This window comes from Mandrillus leucophaeus, unplaced genomic scaffold (genome assembly GCF_000951045.1).
Source record: "Mandrillus leucophaeus isolate KB7577 unplaced genomic scaffold, Mleu.le_1.0 Scaffold222, whole genome shotgun sequence".
Lineage (NCBI taxonomy): Eukaryota > Metazoa > Chordata > Mammalia > Primates > Cercopithecidae > Mandrillus > Mandrillus leucophaeus.
The window spans coordinates 1,801,390-1,827,415 of record NW_012102277.1 but is presented as its reverse complement, the minus strand read 5'-3'; the positions used below and the strand labels follow the sequence as shown (position 1 = coordinate 1,827,415).

General features: G+C 42.8%; 1 protein-coding gene across 6 annotated transcripts in view; it reads right to left on the bottom strand.

Annotated features, from left to right (window-relative positions):
• Positions 1–10,501: 10,501 nt before the first annotated feature.
• The window catches only part of GRIA1 (glutamate receptor, ionotropic, AMPA 1), a 329,069-nt gene continuing 313,544 nt past the window's right edge, over positions 10,502–26,026 (bottom strand). For all 6 annotated transcript variants that reach the window (XM_011981230.1, XM_011981231.1, XM_011981236.1 and 3 more), the window contains 2 exons: positions 21,796–21,930; positions 10,502–13,286 (listed from right to left, as the gene is read on the bottom strand). In XM_011981230.1, coding sequence (XP_011836620.1) covers positions 13,086–13,286; positions 21,796–21,930 — 336 coding nt within the window. In that variant the 3' untranslated portion in view covers positions 10,502–13,085. The remainder of the gene's footprint in view (positions 13,287–21,795; positions 21,931–26,026) is intronic.

Genomic DNA, 26,026 nt, shown 5'->3' with positions numbered 1-26,026 from the left:
ACAGCCTGGAACTCTTGGGCTCAAGCAATTATCCTGTCTTAGCCTCCCGAGTGTCTGGGTCTATAGGTGCATACCACCATGCCCTGCTTCATTCTGGATTATTTACGAAGATTCAGCATTTATCTTTCTGCCAGGCTGGGAGAGTCCAGAGTTAGATAACTTCAAAATCTAAACCTGACTCCAACAATTGACAGTTCTGTGACATTGGGAAAGTTAACCTTTCTGAGCATCACAAATGAAATGCAGATAATAATGCCTGCTTCACAGACCATTCTTATGGACATTGAAAGAGAGAGCATATCATGACATCAGCCACAGGGCCTGGCTTATAGAAATTCACCTGTACCTGATTGTGACCTCTTGGTGCCCCAGCAGTTGTATCATCTTGGACTTTTCTGATTAATATTCTTTAAGTATATTTACTATTATACAGAGGACAGAGAATGTGCAATTAGGGGAAATGGCAGCACCATCTCTGTTTGCATAGCCTTCAGAGAAATGCAATGGTTCTTGGTAACTCTTTAGATGACATTCATTGCAGCCACCTGGAGGGCTCTCTTTGAGGCATTCTGTTGAACAGAATTTCCCCCACCTCCTTAAAGTTCTAGTGAACAGAATTTTCCACACCTCCCTAAATTTCTAGTGACGGAACAAGAACATCTGTCAGATCACCCTTCAATTTGGTTGTGCCTGCAACCAATATTAGTTTCCTTCTCATCACTTTTTTATATGTAGGGACAGCTCTTGGCCAATTACATCTTCAAGTTAACTAATGCATGTTTTTACCTTTTTCCTCCATGTAAGAGATATCAATCACATCCCCAGCAACTGTCTCATTCTCATTTGACAGAGTGCAGAGACCATCAAGAGTCAGGATGTTCATATTTTAGCTCCATTTCATCCACTTTGGCTTGTGTGACTTTGAACAAGTCTCTTGATCTTTTTAAACTTCAGGTTTTTAATTTATAAAATAGGAAAAATAATCTCTACTCCATCCATATTCAGAACATTGCTGTGGACCAAGACAGATGACAGTTATGAAAAAGCTTTATGGCTACGGAATTCTGTAGCAATGTGAAAGATGATTATTCCAGAGCAATCATCACTCTAAGTAAAAGAATCAAATGTAGTGAGTGAAATTTTGTGTATGAGTCGACACATGGTACAGATTTTTCAGGGGCTTCTTAAAACACTAAATTGCAGGTTGGCCTTGCTGGCTTGTGTATTAGTATAATTTGCCTCTGTTGTTTTTCTGTTTATACACTCTCATTTATATATGCAACCTCCCTCAAGTCCTCATGGAATGTATGCAGTTAGTGTGTTTTTTAACAACAGTGGAAACACAGTTAATGCAAAGTTGATAGCCAACTGTAGGTGTCCAGTCTCTGCTGCAGAAAAAAAGTAAACATGAACAATAAAAACTCCCCTTCTCTCCCTGAAATGATTCAAAGGGGGAGAGAAAAGTGAGAGCAGCGAGAGGCTCTCTGTTAATAGACTGTTTTCCAAAGGATGAAGAAAATAAAATTTTATGGACAGAAAGGCACCCCTTTGAGGACTTATTTATCGCATCCTTAACACCAAATCTTTTTCAGAGAGCTTTCAATTATTTATGAGTTAACGCTCACAGTCCGTGCTCCAACCCTTAGGAGGGGATTCTTTCCTCTGATAGCAGAGGAGAAAATGGAGGCTGACAGGAGTCAGGATGGTGACATTGGAGCCTCAATACACACACATGGATCTGGACATGAAAAGTTTGAATTCGATCAAACTGTTTGCTAATCAGTTGCTAACTATGGAAACAACCGGTTGTATCTCCAACACTGGCTTCCTTTTTCTTACTTAGTTATATGGTTTATAGCTTGTCACTGATTGTTGGATCAAAATTCCTTTGGTTATTCGAGATGGAAATCTAACTAAAAGCAACTAGGCAAAAGAAGCAATCGATTAGTTCATGTCCCTGGGAAATCTGGTTAAGGGGGCCCACCTCTGGAAAATTGGGTCCAGGGACTCACATGCCGTCAGGACTTTTTCCCTCTGTTATGAATTTTGGAAAAGTTATCTTTGCTCTTTCTTGCTGTAGAGAGGCTTTCTCTACATGATTTAGGAGATACCCTTGGATACTTTTTGCTTGTATTCAAAAGTAAGACCTCCCTCGCATTTGATCTCCAGATTTAAATGTCCTGGAGACGGATTCTAATTGGCCCAACTTGGGCCATACGATCATATATAGCCCAATCATTGTGGCCAGTGCAAAAAGGGACTATAGTTGCCTGGGCCAGAGGTGTGGGTAGGGCAGGGTACTAAGATTGTCAGTACAAACAGGATCACATGATTTGAGCTCCTCCCCAAAGGGAGGAATGCCCTGTTGCCAAAATCCACAGATATCCACTGCCAGTATTACACTTTTTTTTTTCCCCTAATAGTTTTCCAATGCCTGAGAAGCTAGTTTCTATATAATTACTGAATGGGGTCTAACCAGTTCATTAAGCTGATTACTCAATCAAATTGAATTAATAGCATCTTTTTCTTTCTTTCCTAAATGAGTGTGTATGTGAAGACAAGATCGCCAGGTCACAATGCGTTTTTTTTGAAAGAAAAATCAAAATGATTTTCTGTTTCCGATCAGGTTTCAAAGCAAGTTGGAGAAAAGGATAAGGAGTTATTTTAATTTTCTAGCATATTTATATAAATATCAGCTTAATAAAATCACTTCTTACTCCTGGAATCATTTAGATAGCTACTTAATCTTCCACTTCAAACTCTAGATACATTCAGCATCAGGTTTCTCTGCTGAATAGCCAATTTCGAAGTCTTTCATGACTACTTTTCAGGTGTACACACTAAAACAAAGACTTCCCAACTGTAAAATTGTGAACTTTGCCTTCAACATCCTCTAATTGCGAATCCTTTTCTTACTTTGCTGCTCACTTACCCTATCCTTCAAGTGCCTTTCTATAATTTCTTTTTTTTTTTTCCTTTTTTTTTGAGACGGAATCTCCCTCTGTTGCCTAGGCTGGAGTGCAGTGGCACAATCTCAGCTCACTGCAAACTCCACCTCCCGGGTTCAAGTGATTCTTCCGCCTCAGCCACCCGAGTAGCTGGGACTGCAGGCGCACACCACCACACCAGTCTAATTTTTGTATTCTTAGTAGAGATGGGTGTTTCATCATATATGACCAGGCTGGTCTCGAACTCCTGACCTCGTGATCTGCCCACCTCGGCCTCCCAAAGTGCTAGGATTACAGGCATGAGCCACTGCACCTGGCCTATAATTTCTATTAAAAGCTATTATTAAGAAAACACCTTGTAACAGGTATGTAGGGCCAGTTTGACTTTGCCAGATATTTTTGCATACTAAGTGCATTTACAAAGAAACTTAACAAACTTTGTGGAATAAAAGGCTTTGTTTTGGATAAGGAATTTGGGGGGATACAGTAAACACTAAGGAAATGTTTTTGGTTGGGGGAAATTTGGTCATGATCCTGAAGTCCCACTATCTAGGCATTTGCCTACTCTATTGAGATTTGAGACTAGTCTTACTTACAGCTTTCAGCTGCCTCTCTTTAAAACACCTTCCTTAGATCATTGCACAGTTTATCCAGATATCCTCAAGTAACTCTACAAAAGTAGAAAGAAAATCCAGACATTGAGTTTTAGGATTGTTTAAATGTGAGAAAACCTCTTTCTTACATGCAGAGTACCCTGGACTTTGAGCCAGGAGAGCTAGCTTCTAGCTATTAGCTTCTAGCTAGTCTAACTAGGAACTTATGTGACCCTAGGCAAGTCACTTATTCTCTAAGGTTTCAAGTTCGCTTATTATATTATAAAATATAGTTGGATGAAATAATGGTTATATCATTTATAACATCCCATTCAACTCTTAATGACTTTTCTGAGTCTTTGTTCATTTATTTAAAACGTTTATCCAGTTGAAATGCTACTATCTGTCTCCAAAGATGTTGTGAGTATGAAGTCAGACCATGTATGTAAAATGCCCAGCGCGGTGTAGATGTTCAACAAATAGCAGTGGTAATGTTTATAGCTATTAATTATTCTACCACATAGTTCCTGTGGCTTGGTGTTTATGGACTGATTGCGTGTGTTGCTTTCTTTGTTGGTTGGTAACAACAGCCTTACTGTGGCAATAGTCCAAACACTTACATGTAAAGCCCTTACATGCACTAAAGGACACCCTACCATGTGTCATTATAAGATATTACTGTCAATATTTCCCATGGGCCAAAAAGCCTATAATTATTCAGGAATTGAGGAGAATGTTCTGCTATACCAATGAAGGTGAATATGTCGCAAAGAAGCTTCCCTTCTTCATCTTGTGCTCAGGGTGATTTATAAATCCATCATGGTCCCTTTTTTTTTTTTTTTTTTTTTTGAGATGGAGTCTCACTTTGTCGCCCAGGCTAGAGTGCAGTAGCACAATCTAGGCTCACTGCAAACTCCACCTCGGGGGTTCACAGCATTCTCCTGCCTCAGCCTCTGAGTAGCCGGGACTACAGGTGTCCGCCACCACGCCCGGCTAATTTTCTGTATTTTTAGTAGAGGCAGGTTTTCACCGTGTTAGCCAGGATGGTCTTGATCTCCTGACCTCGTGATATGCCCACCTCAGCCTCCCAAAGTGCTGGGATTACAGGTGTAAGCCACCGTGCCTGGCCCGTGGTTCCCTTTTATTGAGTATAGACTGGGCTCAGAATCCTCCTCAACACAGTGCCTTTGTTAGTACAACACCCACTGGGGCCCTGGTAGTTACTGGCTCCTTGTCTGGTGACTTTCTTACACAATCAAGCAGTGCCATCCACAGGTCGCAGGTCTCCCCTGTTCTGGTAGTATCCTTCTGGGGCTTTTTACTGGAAACCGTCATGTGGACAGATGGCTTCTAACTATCTGTTATGTGAGTTCCCGTGTTGCAGGAATTACATAAAATCTAGGTGGCTAAAGTTCTGCTTCTACTCTTGAGCCTCAGTTTGCACACGTACAGAATTAGGATGGTGATCCTGCCTCACAGAGTTGTTGCGATGAGGGTTAAATGACAGGAAAGGTGGAAAGTGCCTTGCACACTACCTGGCACATAATAGATGCCTACACTGTGCTAGTTTCTTGCTAAGCTCAATACCTGATACATGCATGAATTTCTTTTTCAGCTCCGGAAACTTCAACAACTCCCTATTTCATGATGAATTGAGCATCAGCTCCCCACGTCCAGTCCAGCCTTCTCTTTTACCGCTCTGCTTGGCAATGTGGTGCCAGCTACATTGAGAGATCACACTTTCCCAAAGAAACCTTGCCTATTCCCGATTCCATGCCTTAGCATTTCAGCTCTCCCTCTCTCATTCATTACCTCATTCAATGAATACCGATTGAGAAATTATTATGTGCTAGATATTGTGCTGGGCAGAGAAGGTCTCTCTTCTTGTGAATACATATTCTAGATGCGGGGGAGAGAACAATAAGCAAGTAAACAAGATATTATTAGGTGGTGATGAGTAATGCAAGAGTGAGTAACTTTAGAGCCAGTTTAGATATGGTGGACAGGAAATGCCATCTGAGGAGATGACATTTTGCATTAAGATGTGGATGATGGCGAGCCAACCTCACAAAGATCTAGGTGAAGAGGGTTTCAAGTCGAGGAAACAGCAGGTGCAAAAGTGTTCAAGTGGGACTGTTCTTGGCATGTTTGGGGAACAGGACAGAAGCTGGAATAGCTGAAAAACAGAGATCAAGGGAAGAGGGGTATGGATGATCATGTAATCTGAGGTCAGAGGCCCTTCTTCAGAGACTGGACACAAGATGATGATGGCATGTGGAAGATGACCCAGGCACTTTGCCTTTATTCCCATCTGGCACGAACCAGGTCAAAACTTGTGTTTTACTTAGTGGTGCTTTTGTGTCTTATTTTTCCTTCCTGACTCTCAACTTTCCAAGGGACAGGTCTACGACTTATTTGTCTCTTATTCTCCATGACATCTACTTGTGGACACGGGTGCTTACCCTATGTTTGTTAGAAGGATGCATGTGTATTATTCTGGGATAAAAGTAAAAGCGAAGCTTATTCAGTCTCTTGGGGGAAAGGAGGGCTCACCAATAGGTCTCTGAACTTGTTCTGGCTGCAGAGGCACCTGGCAAAAAGAGCAGGGAGACTGGGAAGTGCATAAACCACATCTGCAGGCAGAGTCACCTGCTCTCTCTTGAGCCATGTTGTTAGGTCTGTCTGATTGCCTGATTGAACCTCTGACCTTGGCTTCTCTAGCCTGTATCTGTGTATAGGGCCGAACTCTTCTGACTGCAGCTTCCTTCGGCAAACTCAACTTCTTTGCCGAAATTCATGTTAAGTGTTCATCTTCTCTGAAGGTTTACTTGATTTAGGATCTTCATCCTGCTCCTATTCAGCCTTATTTTGTCATCGTCCACATCCCAACATGCTACTGGGATGCTGTAATTACGTGAGACAGGGTTTCTCAGCCTTGGCACTATTGACACCTTGAGCTGCATAGTTCTTTGTTGTGTGGGGCTTCCTTGTGCATTGCAGGCTATTTAGCAGGACCCCTGGTCTCTATCCACTAAATGCCAATTGCAACTCCATTCCCCAGTTTTGATAACCCCAAATGTCTCCAGATATTGCTAAATGTCTCCTAGGGACAACATTGCTCCTGGTTGAGGATTACTGAAAAACAGGATCTTAGATATTGTTAGATTTATCCTCCTTCCTTCATTTCACAGACTAGGACACTGAGGCCAAAAGTACTGAAATGAGTTGCCCAGGGTATTTACAGCATATTGATAGTAATGCAAGCAATAGACTTCATATCTTTAAAATCTCTGTTCACTGCTTTCTGTAGCACAGTGAAATCTCCCCAAGAGGTGGTCAAGTAAAGTGGAAATGATAAATGTAACTTTGGAGACAGACTTGGATTAGAATCTAGGCCAAGCCATTGGTTGGTTGCATGACTTTGGGTTCTGAGCTTCCATTTCCTCTTACGATGGTGATAAATCCCTGTCTCGCAGGATTGTTTTGAGGACAAAAAGATGTACTCGAAACCCTAGCTTCCTACCTGGTATGCAGTTAATGCTGAGTAAATGCTGGTTCCCATTCCTTGGTGTGCTATAAAAATGGCAAATAGCATTGAGGAAGAGGACTTAAGACTTAGAGTCACCAGAGGACTCAGTGTGCCCAGGAAGATGCAGTTGATGGGCAGTGCCTTCCAGTGGACTTTGTTAAAAATGCAGGTGGTGTGATCTGGTGTCTATAATGGAAACAGCCAAGTAGTTTTCCGGTTTGGAAAATAACTGACCGTGTTGAAGGCTGACTCATTTGACTAGGTTGTTTTTTTATCCTTTCCTGAGGAAGGACCTCTGTGATGATTATCTTATCTCTAATGTCTTTTGTCTCTTCTTATCCCCAGCAGAATGTTATGTTATTACAAACACGCCTAAAGGGTAAAGGAGCATGTAGAGCTCAAGTTGGGGACTCTGTCTTTTCTTCCTCTGGTATCAGATAAATATAATGACATTTTGCTCTTTAGGACTATGGAGATTTGATATCTGGGGCTATCTTGCCCAGTCTAGGCTCTTACTCACTGGGACACCTGGATAGAGGAGATACTGTTCACAGGTGTAATACTGGCCTCTGGCTTTCACAAGAAACCGAGTTCCCTCGGCCCACAGACATTCGTACAACTCAGAATGTGCCCAGAGCAACAGGAAGGAGAAACCGCACTGAAAAAGTGACTGCCATCAGGTGACCTGGGCTCTGTGATTGGTCTGGCCACTAACAAATATTCCTAATATAGCACTTCATAATTTTCAAAGAAGTTTTCATGAATGCTTTCTTTGATCCCCAGGATGGCTGGATTGTAGTAGTTCTCAACCTTGGCTGCACATTGTAATCACTTGGGAGTTCAAAGCAAACAATAATTATTATTATTTAAAAAAACCTACTATGCCTGTGCTTCATTTCAGACCGACTAAATCTGGAGATATGTCTTGGACATTGGTGATTTTTTAAAACTTCCCTAGTTGATGCTAATGTGCAAGCAGCGTTGAGAATCATTGCCTTTGTCCCATTTCTTTGATGAGTAAAATAAGACTGAGGGCAGTACATTTTCTTGTCCAAGCTTGAAAGACAGAGCCAGGAGAAGCCAGGTATTGTAAACTCTAATCCACTGGCCTTCCCAACTTTTCTTCTTCTTCTTTTTTTTTGTTTTTGTTTCTGTTTTGAGATAGAATCTCACTCTGTTGCCCAGGCTGGAGTGCAGCAGTGCGATCTCAGCTCACTGCAACCTCCACCTCCCAGGTTCAAGCAATTCTCCTGCCTCAGCCTCCTGAGTAGCTAGGATTACAGGCATGTGCTACCATGCCTGGGTAATTTTTGTATTTTTTCAGTAGAAACAGGATTTCACCATGTTGACCAGGCTGGTCTTGAACTCCTGGTCTTAGGCGATCTGCACGCCTTGGCCTCCCAAAGTATGGGATTACAGGCATAAGCCACCACACCCAGCCAAGAACCTCACTTTTTTTGGACCTTTATCCCTATAGAAATTCTTTCTTAAATAGCATGTAAGCATTTGTTGTGGAACAAACTTGCTATTTTGTCTCTCATTCGAGGTAGGTTGATTTTTTGCTTTATTTCAGTGAAAGACATCCATGCCCGCTCCTGCAGGGCCTTGCTGGCTTCATCTCAGTGCCCATCAGGGTGTTATTGACCAGGGGAGCTGAAGAGTAGGGATATAAAAGATTCAAGAAAAAGTCTTGGTGATCGTGACTTCCTTCCTCCCTCTTCCCCTCTCCTGTACACACACAGGACATCAAGTTAATAGTGAACTCTAGGGATCTGGAATGGAAGAAAATCAGAGGATATGCATTTCAATGTTCACACCTGTAACATCTCTCTGACAGGGGGAGCTGTTCTAAGTCCAGTGTTAACCTAATTTTACTATGGAGTTACTTTGACCACTAGTTGAACCTAAATCCATTGCCCTTGTAATGACCAGAACTGATCCTGAACTTGCCCAAACAGAAAAAGTTATCTCCATTTTCCTCATGAAAGCTCTGGGGACCCTTTTGTAGGCTGGATCAACCATTGCTAATGGAACCTGGTTTTTAGTCCCCTCCCTTACCTGCTTGCTACTCCTGAGCCTAGATCCATTGTAAAGGTGCTATAAGTGGCACCCTTCCCTCCTCTTTTCTTTTTGCAATTCTGTCTAGATTAATGATCTCTCCATGCCCTAAGAGCATGGACTGGCTTTCCAAAAAGAGTATCTGGTATGGGTTTCACCATTCCATTTTCAGTTACTTTGGCATAATAGGTAGGTAGAGAACTCACTTGGTATTTCCTGGCCATAGTTCATCATGACCTGGTTCACAGTGAGGTGGGTAGTTAGGGTTGTAAAGGCTTGGATTTAGACAGACTTAGTTCAAATCCTGGTGCTGTCACTTACAGGTCTGTGAGCAAGTTATGTAATTTCTTTAAGTTTCAGATTCCTCATCTGAAAGGCCCTACTTTGAGGGCTTCTGTCATGATATAGAAGGTATGAAGTGTGCTTAACATAGTAAGTGCTCAATACATGGCAGCCTGTGCTATGATAGCCATTATGACCATTGTCCAAGCTATTTGACAGTAAGGCAACAGAAATCATTTTTCTCTGCAGTCAGCTAGTGTTAAGTGCTTTCTCACTCAGAGGTACCCTAGATGCTGCAAGGTGTATGCAAACAATGACTGTAGCTTCACACAAACCTGCCAGTTTCTCTTCTTTCTCCCAACCCTTTTCTATTGTAGTAGTTATTGTCCATGCTACTGTTTGAGCTTCTCTGTTCATTTATTTTAGACCTCTGGTCGTTGTTAATATGCAGTGTTCCTTGGGAAAGAAAATACTTGAAGCTGTTCTTAATCATTGATATCTATGTATCAACAAATGTCAGATCCTTTACAGAAAGCCATTTTGCTTAAGGGGGAAAAAAAGCTTCTAGGCAAGAATGAAAGTTGTGGTGTCTGAGGACCAAAATTATCCTCTGGATAATCTAGACTTATAAGCATGGTCTAGATTTAGTTCTGGCTATGACTTTGTGCACATCACAGCTATACCTCTCCAGTTTGGGGATGTCTGGGAGATGTTCCATGTGAACCATCCAGTTCCCTAGAGGTACTGTGATGGCTCCAAGTCAAGCTCTGGTTTTTATGCAATTGGAATTGTGGCTCCTAGAAGCCAAATACCACCGTTTGCCTTTTGTTGTTGTTGTGGTTATCCTATTTGGATGAATAACTCACAAGTTCTAGTTCAGCTGAAATGACTCGAGAGCTGTTTGTGAGTTAGAAACAGTGGTCACAGTTAAAAACCTACTAGTCTTAGGCTCTGCAATAAGGAAATAATCTCTAGAGCCCCGGCTTCAGAAATGGCACAAAAATGGAATGGACAAATATGAAAAGTAGATAATGGATCCACAGTGATTTAATATTCGGTGATATTTTCATTTTATGCAAATACCAAAAGAAAAAAAACCTGGCTATTTGAAAGAAAAACAGGAACCAAAAAAATATTTAGTGTTTGATCAAGCAAGAATCCTTTCACACATCTGCCAAGAGAGTTAAAACAAATATAGATGTTAAATAAAAGGCCCAGGTACCAAAGAGCAAAATTTAATGAAAGCCAGAACTGTTAAGTATGGATTCCTGTTGAGAAAAATGTCAGTCTCTTTCAGAGTTTCCCCAATGCTCTATTTTTAAGAAAAGTGTAGTAAAAATACATAATACAAGTTAACTTTTTTCTTGCTTTTGTTTTCCTTTCATTTCTCCATTGATGAAAAAGCATATTTCGCCAGAGTCTTGGACCCCCTCATAGCATAGACCCTCATTTCTAGCACAAACAAGTCTCTCTTTATCCGCTCATGTTACTGGTGGGCTCAGTAGCTGGAGAGGCGTCTTACCAGGCCAAAGGCAAAAAGTCTTTGAAGCATGTTGATGTTAAAGGGTTATTTCCAACTCTTCCAAGATGCAGACACCTTAATGGTGGGTCACTTCGGATTCTGCAGTGGTAGTCTGAAGGCTGAGAAAAATCTTGTGCGAGGGCAGGGGCTGAGGGACATCAGATGGCAGTAGTGAAAAGCAATCATCCATCTTGAGGGTCTGGTTTCATGAACCATGCCCACATTGACACGCGAGAGACTGAACAACAACACTTGAGTCGAAAAAGGGAAGAGTTTGATTTTGGAAGGATTCTTTGCTATGGCTGATGACAGGAGAGTGGAGAGATATAGAGATGTTGTGGGTCCACTGAGAGAATCCACAGAAAAGCCAGTCAAGCTGCACCTACCCCTAGATAGGCTCCAAAACCTTTAGCATGTCAATTTTTAATGATAACCCCTAGCAGAGAAAATTGGATAGAAGTAGGGGGTAAGGGAACAAGCCAGAGTACGGTTATCAGTAAAAGCTAATGACACATGGCACGCACTGAATCATGCACCTAGGAGAGTGACTGCTGGAGAGCTGGAAGCCAGTTGCACCAAGAATGAGAGTTGGGATCTCCAAGAAAGCTATATGTCAGGGATTCTCACTTCCAACCAAAGTTGCACTCAGCCTGGGCTTCTCTCTATAAACCCTGCCACTTCACTAGTCTTGCTTTAGTTCAGCTTTGTAGCCCTAATCATAGGTATATTGGAATACAACGTTCTCATGCTGTCTTAGCTGGGGGAAGGTCAGCCTCCTTGGGTTAGAACCTGGGATCGAAGGTCTTGAGGTGCCCTAAATGTCATTATCAACTTAATCTATCTCCCTATACATCTTCAATTATTTCCTGGGGTATCTCACTTTCTAAAGATGACAGAGCATTATCTGGCCACATGCTAAAACAACACTTTATATTAACATAAAAACCCAAGTTCTTTGCATGAGCATAAACTTCATATGTGCTTTCTCAAACCTAGGATAGGGCACACCATGGAAAGCTCTATTTTGTATGAAATTTTGATGAGGCTTCCTCTTCCAAAATTATTCTGTCACCTTTCTTTCACACTTAGCTTGCATAGCATTGCTCCCCATGTCAGAGGCTCCATAGAAGAAGAGAATCTACTCCACAATGGGTTCCTGCTTAGGTACCAGGCAAAGAAAAAGTGAGAATCGTGGGCAATATCTCCCCTGGCTGTTATCTCTTCCCAAAATTCTGCTTGGTTTAGGAGGCGAAGTGCCTTCAGCTACCAGACTGCCATTGAGCCTGAGCACACCAGAAGGACATACTTCTCAGGGCCGAGGTTGACTCTGAAGAAATATACCATACCACCTATGGCCTGTGAAATGGCTCTTCCACATTAAAGGAACTGTTTTTCTGAGCAGCAGTAACTTGAGAAGTCCTTCTCTGACTGCACATCTGCCCCTGCCCTCTCCACCACCCTCATCCTGAGTTGCTTTTCACCTGTGTTCTCCACTAAATCAGTGCTTAAGCAGTGCCCCACTTGGGGAAGGCAGCCCACTTCTCCAACAATGTCTGTCCCCACCAAAGGCTTGGGGCCAAGGAGTGGAGGGTAACATGGAAAGCCCCCATGGAGAATTAGTTTGAAGGTTGCTTTTTTCCCTCTTGCTTGTAAAGTGGAACAAATATTGAATCTCCAATCTGAAAACTGAAGAGGGATAGGTAGGGAGTTGGGGATAAGAAGTAAGGAGAAGGAAAGGGCCTAACAGAACCTGCAAATCATGGATATTAGTAAGAAAAAAAATTGCACACACTAAGACACACTAACAACTGAATTAAAATAAAACAGTGCAGTTTCCTCATTAGTGTTCCAGTGACTCTACTGTCAGAGACACAGGATTCATTAGACAGGGTTACTCTCCCCTTATTGCAGTACAGTGTTATTTTTTCATCCTCACTTAGCAAACAGAAAAGGGTGAAAGAACATCAAAAAAAGGAAAGGGACAGAAAAATGGTTTTTCAATTCTTCAGGAAAACCTGTTGAATCATCCTTCTTGTGGTCGCAGTGGTTGGTGGTGGTTGCGTTTCATTTTGTTGTTGTTTTTGGCACTGAAGGGTTTGGGATGGGGCTGGGGAGCCCGAGCCTGCTCCCCAAGGGGTCTCCATCTGCTCCAGTTACAATCCTGTGGCTCCCAAGGGCATCCCTGAACTGTGGCTCATGCAAGGAATCGATTGCATGGACTTGGGGAAGTCATGGCTGACCACCCGACCATTCTCTCCACTGCCGCCGCTGCTGGCTCCTGCCCCACTGTTGCGGGGGAGGGTCGATGTCCGTATGGCTTCATTGATGGATTGCTGTGGGATCAAACAAAAACCCTTTTCAGGAGGACCGGGGGTTCTTCCCCGGGTCCTTGGCAATGACAGGCAATGGGAATGAATCAAGACTGGACTTCAAATATAACTCCAACTCTGCTTCCCCATCCACCCCCTGTTCTATTCTACAATGCTAATTCTGACTTCCCAAGAATTCAGAAAACTATCACTTGGCTCTGGACATGTCTGATCCCCTCTTTAGCCTCAAGTTCAATGTTCAGTAAGGTGTGTTAGATTGGGTAAGACAGAAGATCCTTTCTTATTCTTACATTCTGTGATTTCTAAAGGTGGAATATTTCCTTGGTATTATTGATTAATGTGTGATGTAGCAACACAACTAAGTGGAAAACCTTCTGGGAATGGGGTTTGGAAACTTGGATTCTAGTTCTGGTTATGACATCAACTAGTCATGTGACTGTACATATCTCCTTAGTATTCTAGAATTTTTAAACCTCCATGTCTATACCATATGATTATCTATGCACCTACACACTGTTATTAGCAAGAAAGGTGCTACCACATGAAAAATGCCTTGAAATGTTAAAATAAATTGAGAGTGTGATATTGTTGGGTTAAAATGGAAAACTACCTCTGATTTACTTCAGAAAAAATTCTAGCCTACCTCTATAGCAGCATGTGTTAAGGGAATGTAGGACTCGTTTGAATAATACAATATGCAAAATGTAATTGGAAAGGAACATGTGCTAAAGAAAATGAGAATGCATTCCAAACATTATCATCTGTGCATCAACTGCTTCCCATCAGCATGTAGACCCTGTACTTCCAGACTGACATATCAGATCAGTGCCACTAAGTTTGTGACTTCTAGAATGTCGGAATTCTAGGTCTGAAAAGGACTCCAAGGATCACCCCAGAATCAGATGAGTTAAGTGGGATATTCAAGACCACAAAGTAGGTCTAGAACCATATCCTCTTAGACAAGAGGAAGTGTTCTGTTCAGAGTTCCTTTGGAGAAAGACCATTGATGGTAGGAAATCCAGACCCTTATCTTTTACTGTCCATCTCAAACTTTCCATTAATAAACAATCACAGAATTTTTGAGGTGGGGTTTGGTTTCTTGGTGGGAATCAGTATAAAGGAGAATTGTCAGTGGGACCAACCCTACCTCTTCTTCAGGGCACATTCTGTTCCCACCGTCTTCTTGAAGCCTTCCTAGACTACACCAACCTGCTGTAAGTGCTGGCCTCTCTCATCTTGTACTCATGCTGTATACATTCTTTTGTAATGGTTCTGCCTCCAGTGTATAAGTTTTGTCTTCCGTAAGAGAGCTTTCTGGAGGAGGGCAAGGGCCATGTCTTCTCAATCCTCAGCTATCCCACAGAGTATCCGGTAAGCAGTTAGATGCATAATAGATGCTTTTGAATTTGTCTAAGAAACACCAACCACCTAGGATCCGTCTCAAAAAGTCTATGACTTTCTCTCTTACATATTGGCATGATTCTAGTGACCAGAGAAATCAGTCAACCTTCTGTGGCCAGACGGAGATAAACAGGGCAGTTTTGACCCATTTTTTCCCCCTGCTATCCTTGTATTACTGGCAGTTCTGACAATGTTTTAAAATGTTCTTTTTAAAATCCATGATTCAGACAGATTTGCCCCATATGATGTACCACCCACACTGGTTCTGTCTCCTCCTCAAACCCATGACTTGATTTATTTACATTCTCCCTTGGCTGTCTTCCATTGAAGAGAAAGTGTGACCTGGATTGCATTCTTCTAAGTCAAAGGCCAAATAAATACCACCTTGAAGCTACACCAGGGAAATGTAAAATGAAAATATGATAAATTAAGTTACTTATCCTCATCTAAAAATTATTGAAGAGAAAATAACATTTTATTTTTATCTGTGGGAAATATGGAAACTTCTATAGATTAGCTTGGAGTGTTTATCGTTCATGTTTTTCCTCTGCCACACCCCTTTAATTAAGGAAAAAAACCCACTAAAGTTTACATAGATCACCTTGGTCTTTGTTCCTCATAAGGCTCACATATTTTCATAATATTCCATTGAAGTTGTTGGTACTTCATGAATTTGTCTTAAAAGACAAGATTGATAACCTAGTCAACATTGGTGCTTGCCGAAGTCTGAGACAATTTAGCCAGGCATGTAACTAAAAATCTCGAAGGTCACATCATTAGAGTTGGTATTCAAGGAAGCTGAGCACTTCTCAAAGGTCAATGACTCCATACCCTTATCATGGGTGGTTACTGCTTTCTTACTGGCTTCTTTTCGAATACATTTATGAAAGTCAGGAGAAATGATAAATGGAGTTCAAACTTTGCAGTGGAAAGCAATGCTTAATGTCAACTACATCACTAGTTCTGAAACTTGGTTGCACATTGGAACCATCCAGGGAGTTTTGGGGAAAAATCCCTGACACCTGAATCTTACCCTAGAGATGCTGGTGTGGTGTACGGCCTGGACATGTGGAGTTTTAAAAGCTCCCCAGATGATTCTAAAATGCAAGCAAAGTTGAACCACATGATCTAATTTGTCCCTTTTACTTTACAGAGAACCTGATGACAATGACTGACTTGTTTAAGGTAACAGTTATATGTGACCTAGTGATAAGGTGAATGACCTTCTAAATGTGATTCTTCCTGCTCCCGCCTGCCCCCCTGTCATGGCTAAGCTGTCATAAACTGCTGTCATTTCTCCCCTAGCCTTTGGGAATGTGGCTTTCCCTTATCCCTCCTTGACATGCCAGCCATTCTTAAAGTTCATCCTTGAGGGTGGTGGTGGTGTTTTTGGAACTGATATTCAGAGACAAAGGGATGAGTAAAAAAATCCAACTTGAAGACCCCTAAATTGAGCCTTTGGAACCTCATTTCCCTAACAGTGATTGCATCCTAACTTCTCAGCCACTTGCTTTTCTAAGAAGAGTGTGCTCAGCCTCTGCACATCATAGAATATCCTAATCAAAGCTTAAACTTCAGTAATGTCCTTGCTCAGGCATGCATGCAAAGCACCAGTGACCACCTGCTGTGGAGGATGCTCCCCTTGAGTTATCAAGTCTCTCAGCTGTTCATTAATTCCAGGAAAATGTGCAAGCCCTCAATTGCTGTAGCTTAAACATGCCCCATGTTAGCACAGCCATATATAATCTTGAAAGGTCAGCATCTCTCGTGGGGGTGAGAGAGGCTGGGGATTATTTTCCTTTGGGAGTGAGGTGGTGAATAATACTTTGCTGCCCTTAATATCAGCTAAGGATTCAGGTGCCAGTCTGTTTGCCCAGGCAGAGAGGAGGGGCAGAGGACCTGAGATTTTATTCAATTTGCAGTGTATCTTAGGTTATGTATTTTCTGCTACTACATGACAATTTAAATTAGACCGAAATATTGTGAGCTGCCTGAAGTCCCTCTCTGAGTCTCCTGCTCTCACATACCACCCTTTTCCCTCAGTCTTTCTGTGTTCCAGTCTCCTTGGCCTTCTTCCCCTTTCTGGGCAAGAGTTCACATCTTTGGGTCTCTGACACTTGTGTATCACTGGCAATTCTTTTTTCCCGGTTAATTCTTTTCATGCTTTGAGTCTGTTAAATATCACTTTCTCAGGGAAGCTGCTCTGACTGCCCCATTCTTTTATCAGGACTGGCCTCTGCTCTATTCTTGACAGCACTGGGCATTTTTTTCACTAACGCTCATTGAACATGTAAGTGTTTGCTTATGTTCTGTCTTCCCTATCAAACTCTCAGCTTCTTGAGAAAAGAAGCTGTGTCTGTTTTGTTCTTGACTGTATCGCCAGTGCCGAGTCTTGCCCAGCATGCGGTGGTGCTCAGTATGTCTTTGTGGAAGGAATACCTGTAGGGTGCCTTCCCACTATCTCTGTGACACTTGTCCTGCTCATCACATGTCAAAGGGGAAGGAGACTCATCAACACCCAGCAAGGGTTTAAACACTACAGTCAGTCAGATGAGGGGAACTGAATGGTAGAGCTACATTTTATTTGTCTTTGTGAGCAGCACTGCGGCTGGGACTGGAAGAACTCAGAATAGGTGCTCAAAAATGATCTGCTGCCATGTGGTTGAAGCAGGACAGAGAGATTTAGGAAAAGTGGCTTGGCTGATACCAAAAGCCCGGGCTTTGTGGAGACCATGTTGGAGGTCTAATTCCTGGTTTTTCAGTTCCTTGCTTGTGTGACCTAGCCAGGAAAAGTTACTCAGTTTCTTTGAACCTTTATTTCATCAGTAGGATTATAAGAACAGCCTATTACATGGTTAATGAAAATGTGTAGAAATCACTTTGAACATAAAAGTTACTTAAAAATCATCTTTCCTTCTTCTCTTCCTTTCGTCTCTCTCTCTCTCTCTCTCCCGCCCTTCTTTCTCCTTTCTGCCCCCCTTCCTCTTGTTCTTTCATCCACGAAGAGTGACGAAGATGTTTTTAAGCACGTTTGAGACACATGAGAGGATGGCCCTGAACGAGTTTAGGGTCTTAAGGCCTTAAGAGTGGGCCAAGGGTGGGGCGTGGTGGCTCACAACTGTGGTCCCAACACTTTGGGAAGCCAAGGCGGTGGATCACGAGGTCAGGAGATCAAGACCATCATGGCTAACATGGTGAAACCCCTTTTTTAGTAAAAATACAAAAAATTAGCCAGGTGTGGTAGCACACACCTGTAATCCGAGCTGCTGGGGAGGCTGAGGGAGAATCACTTGAACCCGGGAGGTGGAGGTTGCAGTGAGCCAAGATTGCACCACTGAACTCCAGCCTGGACAACAGAGCGAGACTCTGTCTCAAAAAAAAAAAAAAAAAAAAAGTGGGCCAAATACTGTGATAATGGAAATGAATGAGAGAGAAAGCTCTCATCAAATGCCCTTGGCATCATCAATTTGGGTCTCTCTGTAAGGTTGGGGACTCTACTTCTGAAAAAAACTAATTGCTTTTGGAGAAGGCTAAGCACAGAATAATAAAGAGAACTGCAAAGCTGAAAAGTCTGAGAGGCAAGTTGAATGCATTTGTCTTATCTCTTTGGATAAGAGAGGAGTTGATGGAGCGTCAACAATTAAGGGCTGGGTTGATTAATAAAGAAAGTATCTTTTCTGCAGTTGGAAGATGGAAAATTCTATTAGGAGCCTCAGTGAGTCGGGTGAAAGTCACGCCAATCAATGGAATTAATTCTAGAAGATTGTGGCAGAAGACATTGTATTAATGATTCCAAGAGACCCTGATGTTGGCTTCTGAAAAATTTAACATCTTCATTGTAAAGGAAAGGGTGAGAATGTTCCCAAGAAGCTATGCCATGACTCAGTGGCCTCTTTGAAAGATTCTCATTTTAATCTAAATAGTGTGACTTCAGTGAAGGTCGACATGGTCCCTGTTTTAAAGGATCCCAGACTTTAGCCACTCTGGTACCACTACCTGCCACTGGTTATAATTATTGGGATTCATTGTAATCCAGAGAAAGGGCTGGATATCCAGGAGCTTTCCTGCTTGGTGGATGACTGGTCTCATCACAGTTCATGAGCACAAACATGGGGCCAAAACTGACCCTTGGATGAAATTGTTTGTAATTCCTAGACTGTGTGGTTTTGATGGCAATACTTGCTTTAACTAAGAGCAGCTCCCTCCCATGCCCTGCCTCATCCTTTAAGAGATTTTCTCCTTTGGATACAATTATGAATTAATTTTACTAATACTTACCCTCAGTGTGTGGGATGTCCAGAAAAATCAGACACAACTTAAGGAACTCACAATCTATATAGCTTGAGAACCCTAGCTCATGTAAACAGGGACAATAAAAGGAAAGTTTTAAGGAGGATGTATCTGGCCACTAGTAACAACTATTATTTGAAATACTAGTTATCATTGTCGTTATTATTTACTGAAGGCTTACTGTGGCCCAGGAATTTTGCCAAGCTCTTTATATCCATTATTTCATGCAATCTTTATAACAATTTTATGAGGTATGTACTACCACTGCCTCCATTTTATAGAAAATGAGGATCAGAGGCCGGGTGCAGTGGCTCACGCCTGTAATCCCAGCACTTTGGGAGACCAAGGTGGGTGGATTATCTGAGGTCAGGAATTTGAGACCAGCCTGGCCAACATGGTGAAACCCCGTCTCTACTAAAAATACAAAAATTCGCCGGGCATGGTGACACATGCCTGTAATCCCAGCTACTCAGGAGGTTGAGGCAGGAGAATTGCTTGAGCCTGGGAGGTGGAGGTTGCAGTGAGCCAAGATCATGCCACTACACTCCAGCCTGGCCAACAGAGTGAGACTCTGTCTCAAAAAAAAAAAAAAAAAAAAAAAAAGAAGAAGGAAAATGAGGATCAGAGAGTTACTAAAACCTGTGTAAGATGACACAGTTAACAGATGGAGCAGACAGAATTTATGCCCAGACGTTCATTCTCCAGAGCTTCTACTCTAGATGATGATGCTGTACTGTGTCTTAGACAAGCAGTGAGGAAAAAGGAACTCCTATAATCTGTACTGGGCCAACTCTGGGCCTCTGGTTTGAGTCATGGTCTATAGTGAAGGTTTTGAGGGATGGTACAGGTTGTAGCTCCCCTAGTTCTTGTCCTGTTCCCCTTTTTTGCCCCTGGAGTAACCTTTCCTCATTTTGGAGGGTAAGGTAGGAGAGTCTTTAGTCCTATGTTTTGAATGGAATGGTCAAAGAGCTTTGAGTAGGTTCTAGGAGTTCTTGTTTGTTCAGCCAAGCTCCTTGGAGGCCTACACTGGGTTTAGAGTCTGAAGCCCATGCCTTTGTAGTTCTTGTCATTTGAGAGGACCTGAGAGGGACCTGGAGATGGATGAGCTGGTCAAGAGAAGGACTGGGGTGTTCCTAGGTCCCTGGTGAAATGTCATTGAATTTCCATTCCTTAATTGTTCCTTGTTGTGTCTTGGAGAAGTTGCCTTTTAAATGGACTCTATGAAACAGAAGACAGGGTGAGGGATCGACCCATAAAAAGGCACATGAGTGGGAACATGAGGTGGGGGCGAAGGTATGGAGTATGTGAGGAGAGCAGATTGCTAGGATGTGAGTGGGGTAGGTAGGCTGACAGGGAAATGCTGAATACCAGGACAGAAGGCCCCTAGCTCCTCATGCACAGAACTAAATACAGAATTTCTAAACAGAAGGAGCAAATGCCCAGAGATGTCTTCTCCAAGGGCGACCCCAGAGGTATGTGTAGGATTGAGGGTCCAAGGCAGGGAGACGCTGGGCAGGAGGCTATGTTTGGATCCAAAAGTGGGCTTACTGAGCTTGGGGCCAAATGTCTGTTGAAAAGTGGGCTTCTTAGGGTACATTCTCATAAGGCAAATTCTACCAAGGGATCTTGTTAGTCTTGTCAAATCAAGATAACAGTATAGGTCAACATATCACCATGGGTACATTGCCCAGAGGGACTGCACTTCTCTTCTCTTCTCTATCTAGATCCCACCTGTCCTTCTTAATATTGGCATCTTCCTGGAAGCCTTCTTCAATCTTTCTTCTCTAAATTCCTATAGGCCTTCCTATCTATGCCATAGCTTGCCTCACTGAGTAATTATATTGTGCCCATTCTTTGTGGAAGGTGAAAGGTGCTGAAGATCATAGAATGCACCTCCCTCCTCTCTGAGTCCTCATGATGCCTTGCTCATGGTATTGTTCACATGATTAACTTCCATAAATAATTTCTTACTGAAGCTAAATGTTGAGGGGCTTTGAAGATCATTTAATCCAAACTCCTTTTTGATGCTTGAATCCATATCCTTGTCAAGAGTTATTCATCCTCTACTTGTATACCTTCAGTGATGTTGAAACTTGCTACTTTTTGGGATAGTCTAGCCTTTCTTTAGACAGCTCTTTCAGAAGAGTAAATTTAGTGTATCGTGTTAACATTTATCCTCTATCACCTTTAGTCATCTGTTCTTGTTGTATACTTTGGGACTCCATAGAACTAGCCTGTTTTCTTTTACCACTTGGAAAGTATTGGTATTTTACAGACTACTCTTAAATCCTACACAATTCTCTTCTCCAGTTCCCTTTAGCTACATTTGATGTGGTTTGGGGTCATCTCACTAATCTGCTTACTTTTCTCTGCACATGGTCCTCTTTGTCAATGTCTATCTCTTAGAGTGGAGCCTAAGAAAAGACCCAATTCACCAGGGTATGACAAGGTCAGCACAGAGTAGAGGGTAGACATCCTTTCCTCTCTTTTGCAGCCACACTTCTGTTGCAACTTCAGAGAGAATGAGCCTTGGTAGCCATCACTCTTGCCTCTCGCTGTGCTGCCTGTCCATGTAAACTGCTAACTTTCAATGTCACTGACCCCTCTCTGGCAAATGCAGTTGTTTTCTTGGACCTTGTGTCTGGCCCGACACATCCCATCTTCCTTCCTTTCTCACGGCTGCCTTTGTCCCTGTCACCTTCCTCCTAACAGCTTCCTGCTTCCTGTCTTGTGCTGACCTCAACCACCTGTCATTCCCCACCCTTTCTAGAAAAGGGACTCCCAGAAAACCCAGCTGCATCACAGAACAGGTTAGGAAAAAGGCCCGGGAAGACGATGCCACCTTCATCCGCTTGGATTCACTACGGGATTTGTAGCAGAACTCGATTAAGGCAACCAGCATGGCTAGTCCAAGTCCTCCGATCAGGATGTAGAACACTCCCGCCACATTGCTGAGGCTCAGAGCGCTTGTCTTGTCCTAAGAAGAGGAGGAGGGAAAGGAAGGGGAGGGGGAAAAATAAAGTGAGTCAAGAGACTAAGGACCATCCAAGCAGCAGCATATTTACACACATACACTCAACCCCACACCCTCTTTAACATTTGCAAAGGCTGGATAGGCTATTTATTCATTGACCAAGTGTTAAACATTCCCCAGGAAAAAAGTGTGTGTCTATGTGTATTTATAAATTTTCCAAGCCTCCCTGATTATGTTGAATTTGTAATTACAATTCCCCACTCCTCAATGCCTTTTCTAGGGTGAGAGACATCACAAGAAATTTAGGGCAGCTTCTACCAAAATTTGCACCTTTGAGCTTACCCCATTCTTTCAGAAAACCATGTCCCTTCCTTTTCAGCTTGATTCCTGCCTCCCCCCGCCGCATTTTCTCTGTTGCTTGGTAACGCATTGGCCTCGCTCATTGTTTATGTCTCTGAGCATTTTTCTGAGAGTTGGTACTTACAATGAACTTTCCCCTAGATGTGCATTCGATTTCAATTTAATAAGACAGTTATTGTATGTATAATAAAGACCAACTGATATATATGTTAACTTACTGCTCTGAGTGCCGATTTAGGGGCAAGAAAAACTAGGGGGCTTAGAATAGTAAAAAGGCACTGAGAGAAAAATGGCTCTATTAAATCTTAATAATTATGCTTAATTGACACCATTTTTCCTGTTGGAGGTGCTTGCTAAAAACACTGGAGGCAGACCCAGGTGGCTGAATTTAGAAATCTCTGTTGCCTGCGATAAAAGATCTTACACTGGTTTGGGAAGAGCAGGGTCATGAAAAGGGTGCTTCATTCCTAGGAGTCTGAAGACAAGTACTCATGTCTAGTAGGAGGTGGCCAGAGCTCACCCTGTGGAGCCAGAAGAAGGCCACTGGTCTGCTGAGATCATCCCTGAGTTCTGTCACCTCCAGTGGGGTTCAAAAGTGAAAGTCTGAGGGACAACACTTTCCCAAGTGGTGAGAACAATCAAACACAACTGATGGTCATGGTGAGAGGTAATGACGCAGGAAGCAGGGCGAGTTGCTCAGTCAAACTCTTGACACAGGCAGAGGAACATTTTTAACTTTTAGAATACTCATTCCTAGATGTCATGGCAGCTCTAACACCTTTGTTTATATTGTTTGTTCATGTACAATAAATGTCTCATTGAATTAAAATGAAATGCATGCCTCAGTTGGCACAGGTACACACCATTGTTGGCTAGTTGGTGGCACTGGATAGGATATGGCCTTTATACCTCTCCATGTGTTCCTTTTCAGGTGGGGATGTAGGTGTGCCATGCAAGGGGTGGCCTGTGTTGCCCTAGAGACTTCGACTGACATTTGCCTATTAGAATCTGGGCATATGGAAAGGAATCGCTTATTGACCAATAAGTCAGTGACCTCTGCCCTGGTTCTAGTTGGTGCATTGTACAGGATTCAGCAGGACTGAGCTTGGGGACTGTAGCTGGCAAATAGCAGCATCCCTTCCCTTCCAGTAGCAGCTTTGGCCAGCAGAGCTGTAGGATTATCTGAAGCATGCCCCCTTGGTGGCTTCCTGTATCGCTAAAGCAGATGGCTCTTGAATATAGGTTACACTTGGCAAGGCACAGCCTGGCTTTGGAAGCAGTAGAAATGATTATTCAAAGGACTCAAAGGGGCAAAATTTCTCCAGCTCTGCTGTAATGACCTGATAAGGGTAATGTGCAAAAAATGAGTTCAGTGCTTGGTTCAAGAGTTGGCTGAACAAGTAAATTCCCACTTTACATGATTTTTAGAACACTCAAAATGTCTCCCTGTTTGCTGTTCAGAAGTCATGTATTTCTTCCTCTGGAGAGTAATGCTTTAGAGTCCTTGGGGGACTTACAGTTCACAGAAGTTCCTATAAAACTCTTCTGTTAAACAGGGGTAAGGGTGGGGTTGGGAGGCATGTATTATCCGCTCAAACCTTAGTAAAGAGTGGTGGACAGTGGAGCTCAGAAGGAGTAGGTACAGGGACAGGCCTGAGGGCAGGTGGAAAACAAGAAAGCTGGAGGCTGCTGACTTCATGAGCTGATCAGTGTTTCCATATCCAAAGCACACCTTGCCCCTTTGGTCACCAAGCTGTTTTCTTCTTGAGGTTTACCTGGTTGTGGATGGCCTCCAAGGACAAGGGAGTGATGGGCATCTTTTTCTGTTATTATCTTCAAAAGACCCTAAGAGGGTATCTGCCTCCCTGACTTACAAGGAGGAGCATTCACTTCCAGTATATCTAGGAAGGAAGTGGGGTGAGATCTTCATATGGATGTGGAGTGGAAAGGCATGTTCTATATAAGCAAAGAAGGAGGGTCTAATGACTGATTATGTCTGGAGGTGAAGAGCATCCTTCACTTTAGAAGAAGGTCTCTGGCCCAGGGAGATGGCAATGTGTGTGACGGGGGATATATCCTTTACAAAGAGGACAGCTAGATGGTATAGGAACTGCCACCTTTTGCAGGATGCACAATGTCATTTATTGCTATTTATGCTGACACAGCTCTGTAGTAGAGGAATCAGGAAAGACCTCTGGAATCAAGGGAGAACCTGGGCCCAATTGCCACCAATATCATAGGTAACACAACCACCTAAATTCAGATTTATTTAATAGGATGTGGGATGAAGGACTGGTGTTGGTGTAGTCTTAGTCCACATAGCTGAGGAGTTTCCATTTACACAAGATGTTCTGATTCCCCTTAAGCTTGTCATTAGCTTTTTGATAAGATCTTTCTAAGGAGGCCTGAGGCCATGGTCTTCTGTTTAGTTGCCTTTACTGACTTTCTTTGTCTCACGCTGTGGGAATAAAATGGGACATCCTGGGGCAGGGACAAAAATCCCTTTTATTTGAGGACCACAGCTCTGGTTCCTCTGTTCCACAGCATCCATAAAAGAGGCAGCTTCCTCATGGATCTGCGTACAAACAGCTACTCACATTTCACAGCAACACACTTCCTAGCTGTGATCAGGGACAGGGGAGAGATGGAGTTTAAGTCTTCTGAGCACCCCTCAGGGCACCCCGTTCTCCTATTCCATAGCAGCTGCACACCCCAAAAGCTAGGCAGCTTGTCAGTGGGGGTGGAAAAGTCACAACTCATCTCCCGCCAGGAGTGGGGAAAGAGAGTGACAGTACCAAGAAGAGTGACAGGTGAAAAGAAAAACAAAACTCTTGTCTTGCAGAATCGCTGGGCTTGTTGCTATGGTGATGAATGGTGACGAGCGGTGATGAGACCCCCCCCACTCATCTGTTCTCCTTAACCTGTTGTCTTGATTTGCTGTCTCCCTCATATAGAAAGGAGATTTCACCCCCATATTTCTCCTTGTTCTTCCCACATATTGGGGGACTGTCTCAGTCTCCCTCTGTGCTTCTGAGTCAACGTCCTTTCCAAGAATGTAGGATTGATTCATGAGGAGGTCTGAGCTAGGCCTAAGGCAGAGAGACTCGAAGCTTTCTTTATGGAATAAGCAGAAAGCTCTAGGGAGAAGCCAAGGCTTTTGGTTGTCAGACCAGTCCCTTCCACTGAGACTGGAGCTGCCTGCCATCAAGACCTGCTAACTCTGGACCAAGCTTCAGTTTATCCAAATGCTTCCATTCCTTCTTATCTTCTTGGAGAAAGTTTAAACTCGTACAAAGCAAAAGTACAGTTTTCTTCTCTCTATATCCTACCGAAATTCCATACAATTTTCTGTTATGCTTACATCTGGATTTTTGGGGGCAGCCTACATGCCCTCCACATGCTGAATCTGTAATCTGACTTAGCCTTTTGGGGCCACAAAGCAAGGTCCACCCATTAGCCTTTCTGCTACAGTAGGCTTTCTCTTGGGCTTTTTCAAAACTGTATTTTTGGCTTAAGGACCATTTCCCTGAGCAGTTGACTATTTCCTGGGAGTGAAGGCTGAGTGGTTGGCTAGGCTCACTCATTAGCTAAGACCAAAGTGAGAAAATTATGGGGAGGTGGATTTGGTTCAACTAAAGGAGGAGCTTTTAAATAAACAGAGCTGTCCAAACGTGGAATGCACTGCCATAGGAAGTGGTGAGTTCCTCAAACATGAACACATTCAGGAAGATGACGACGA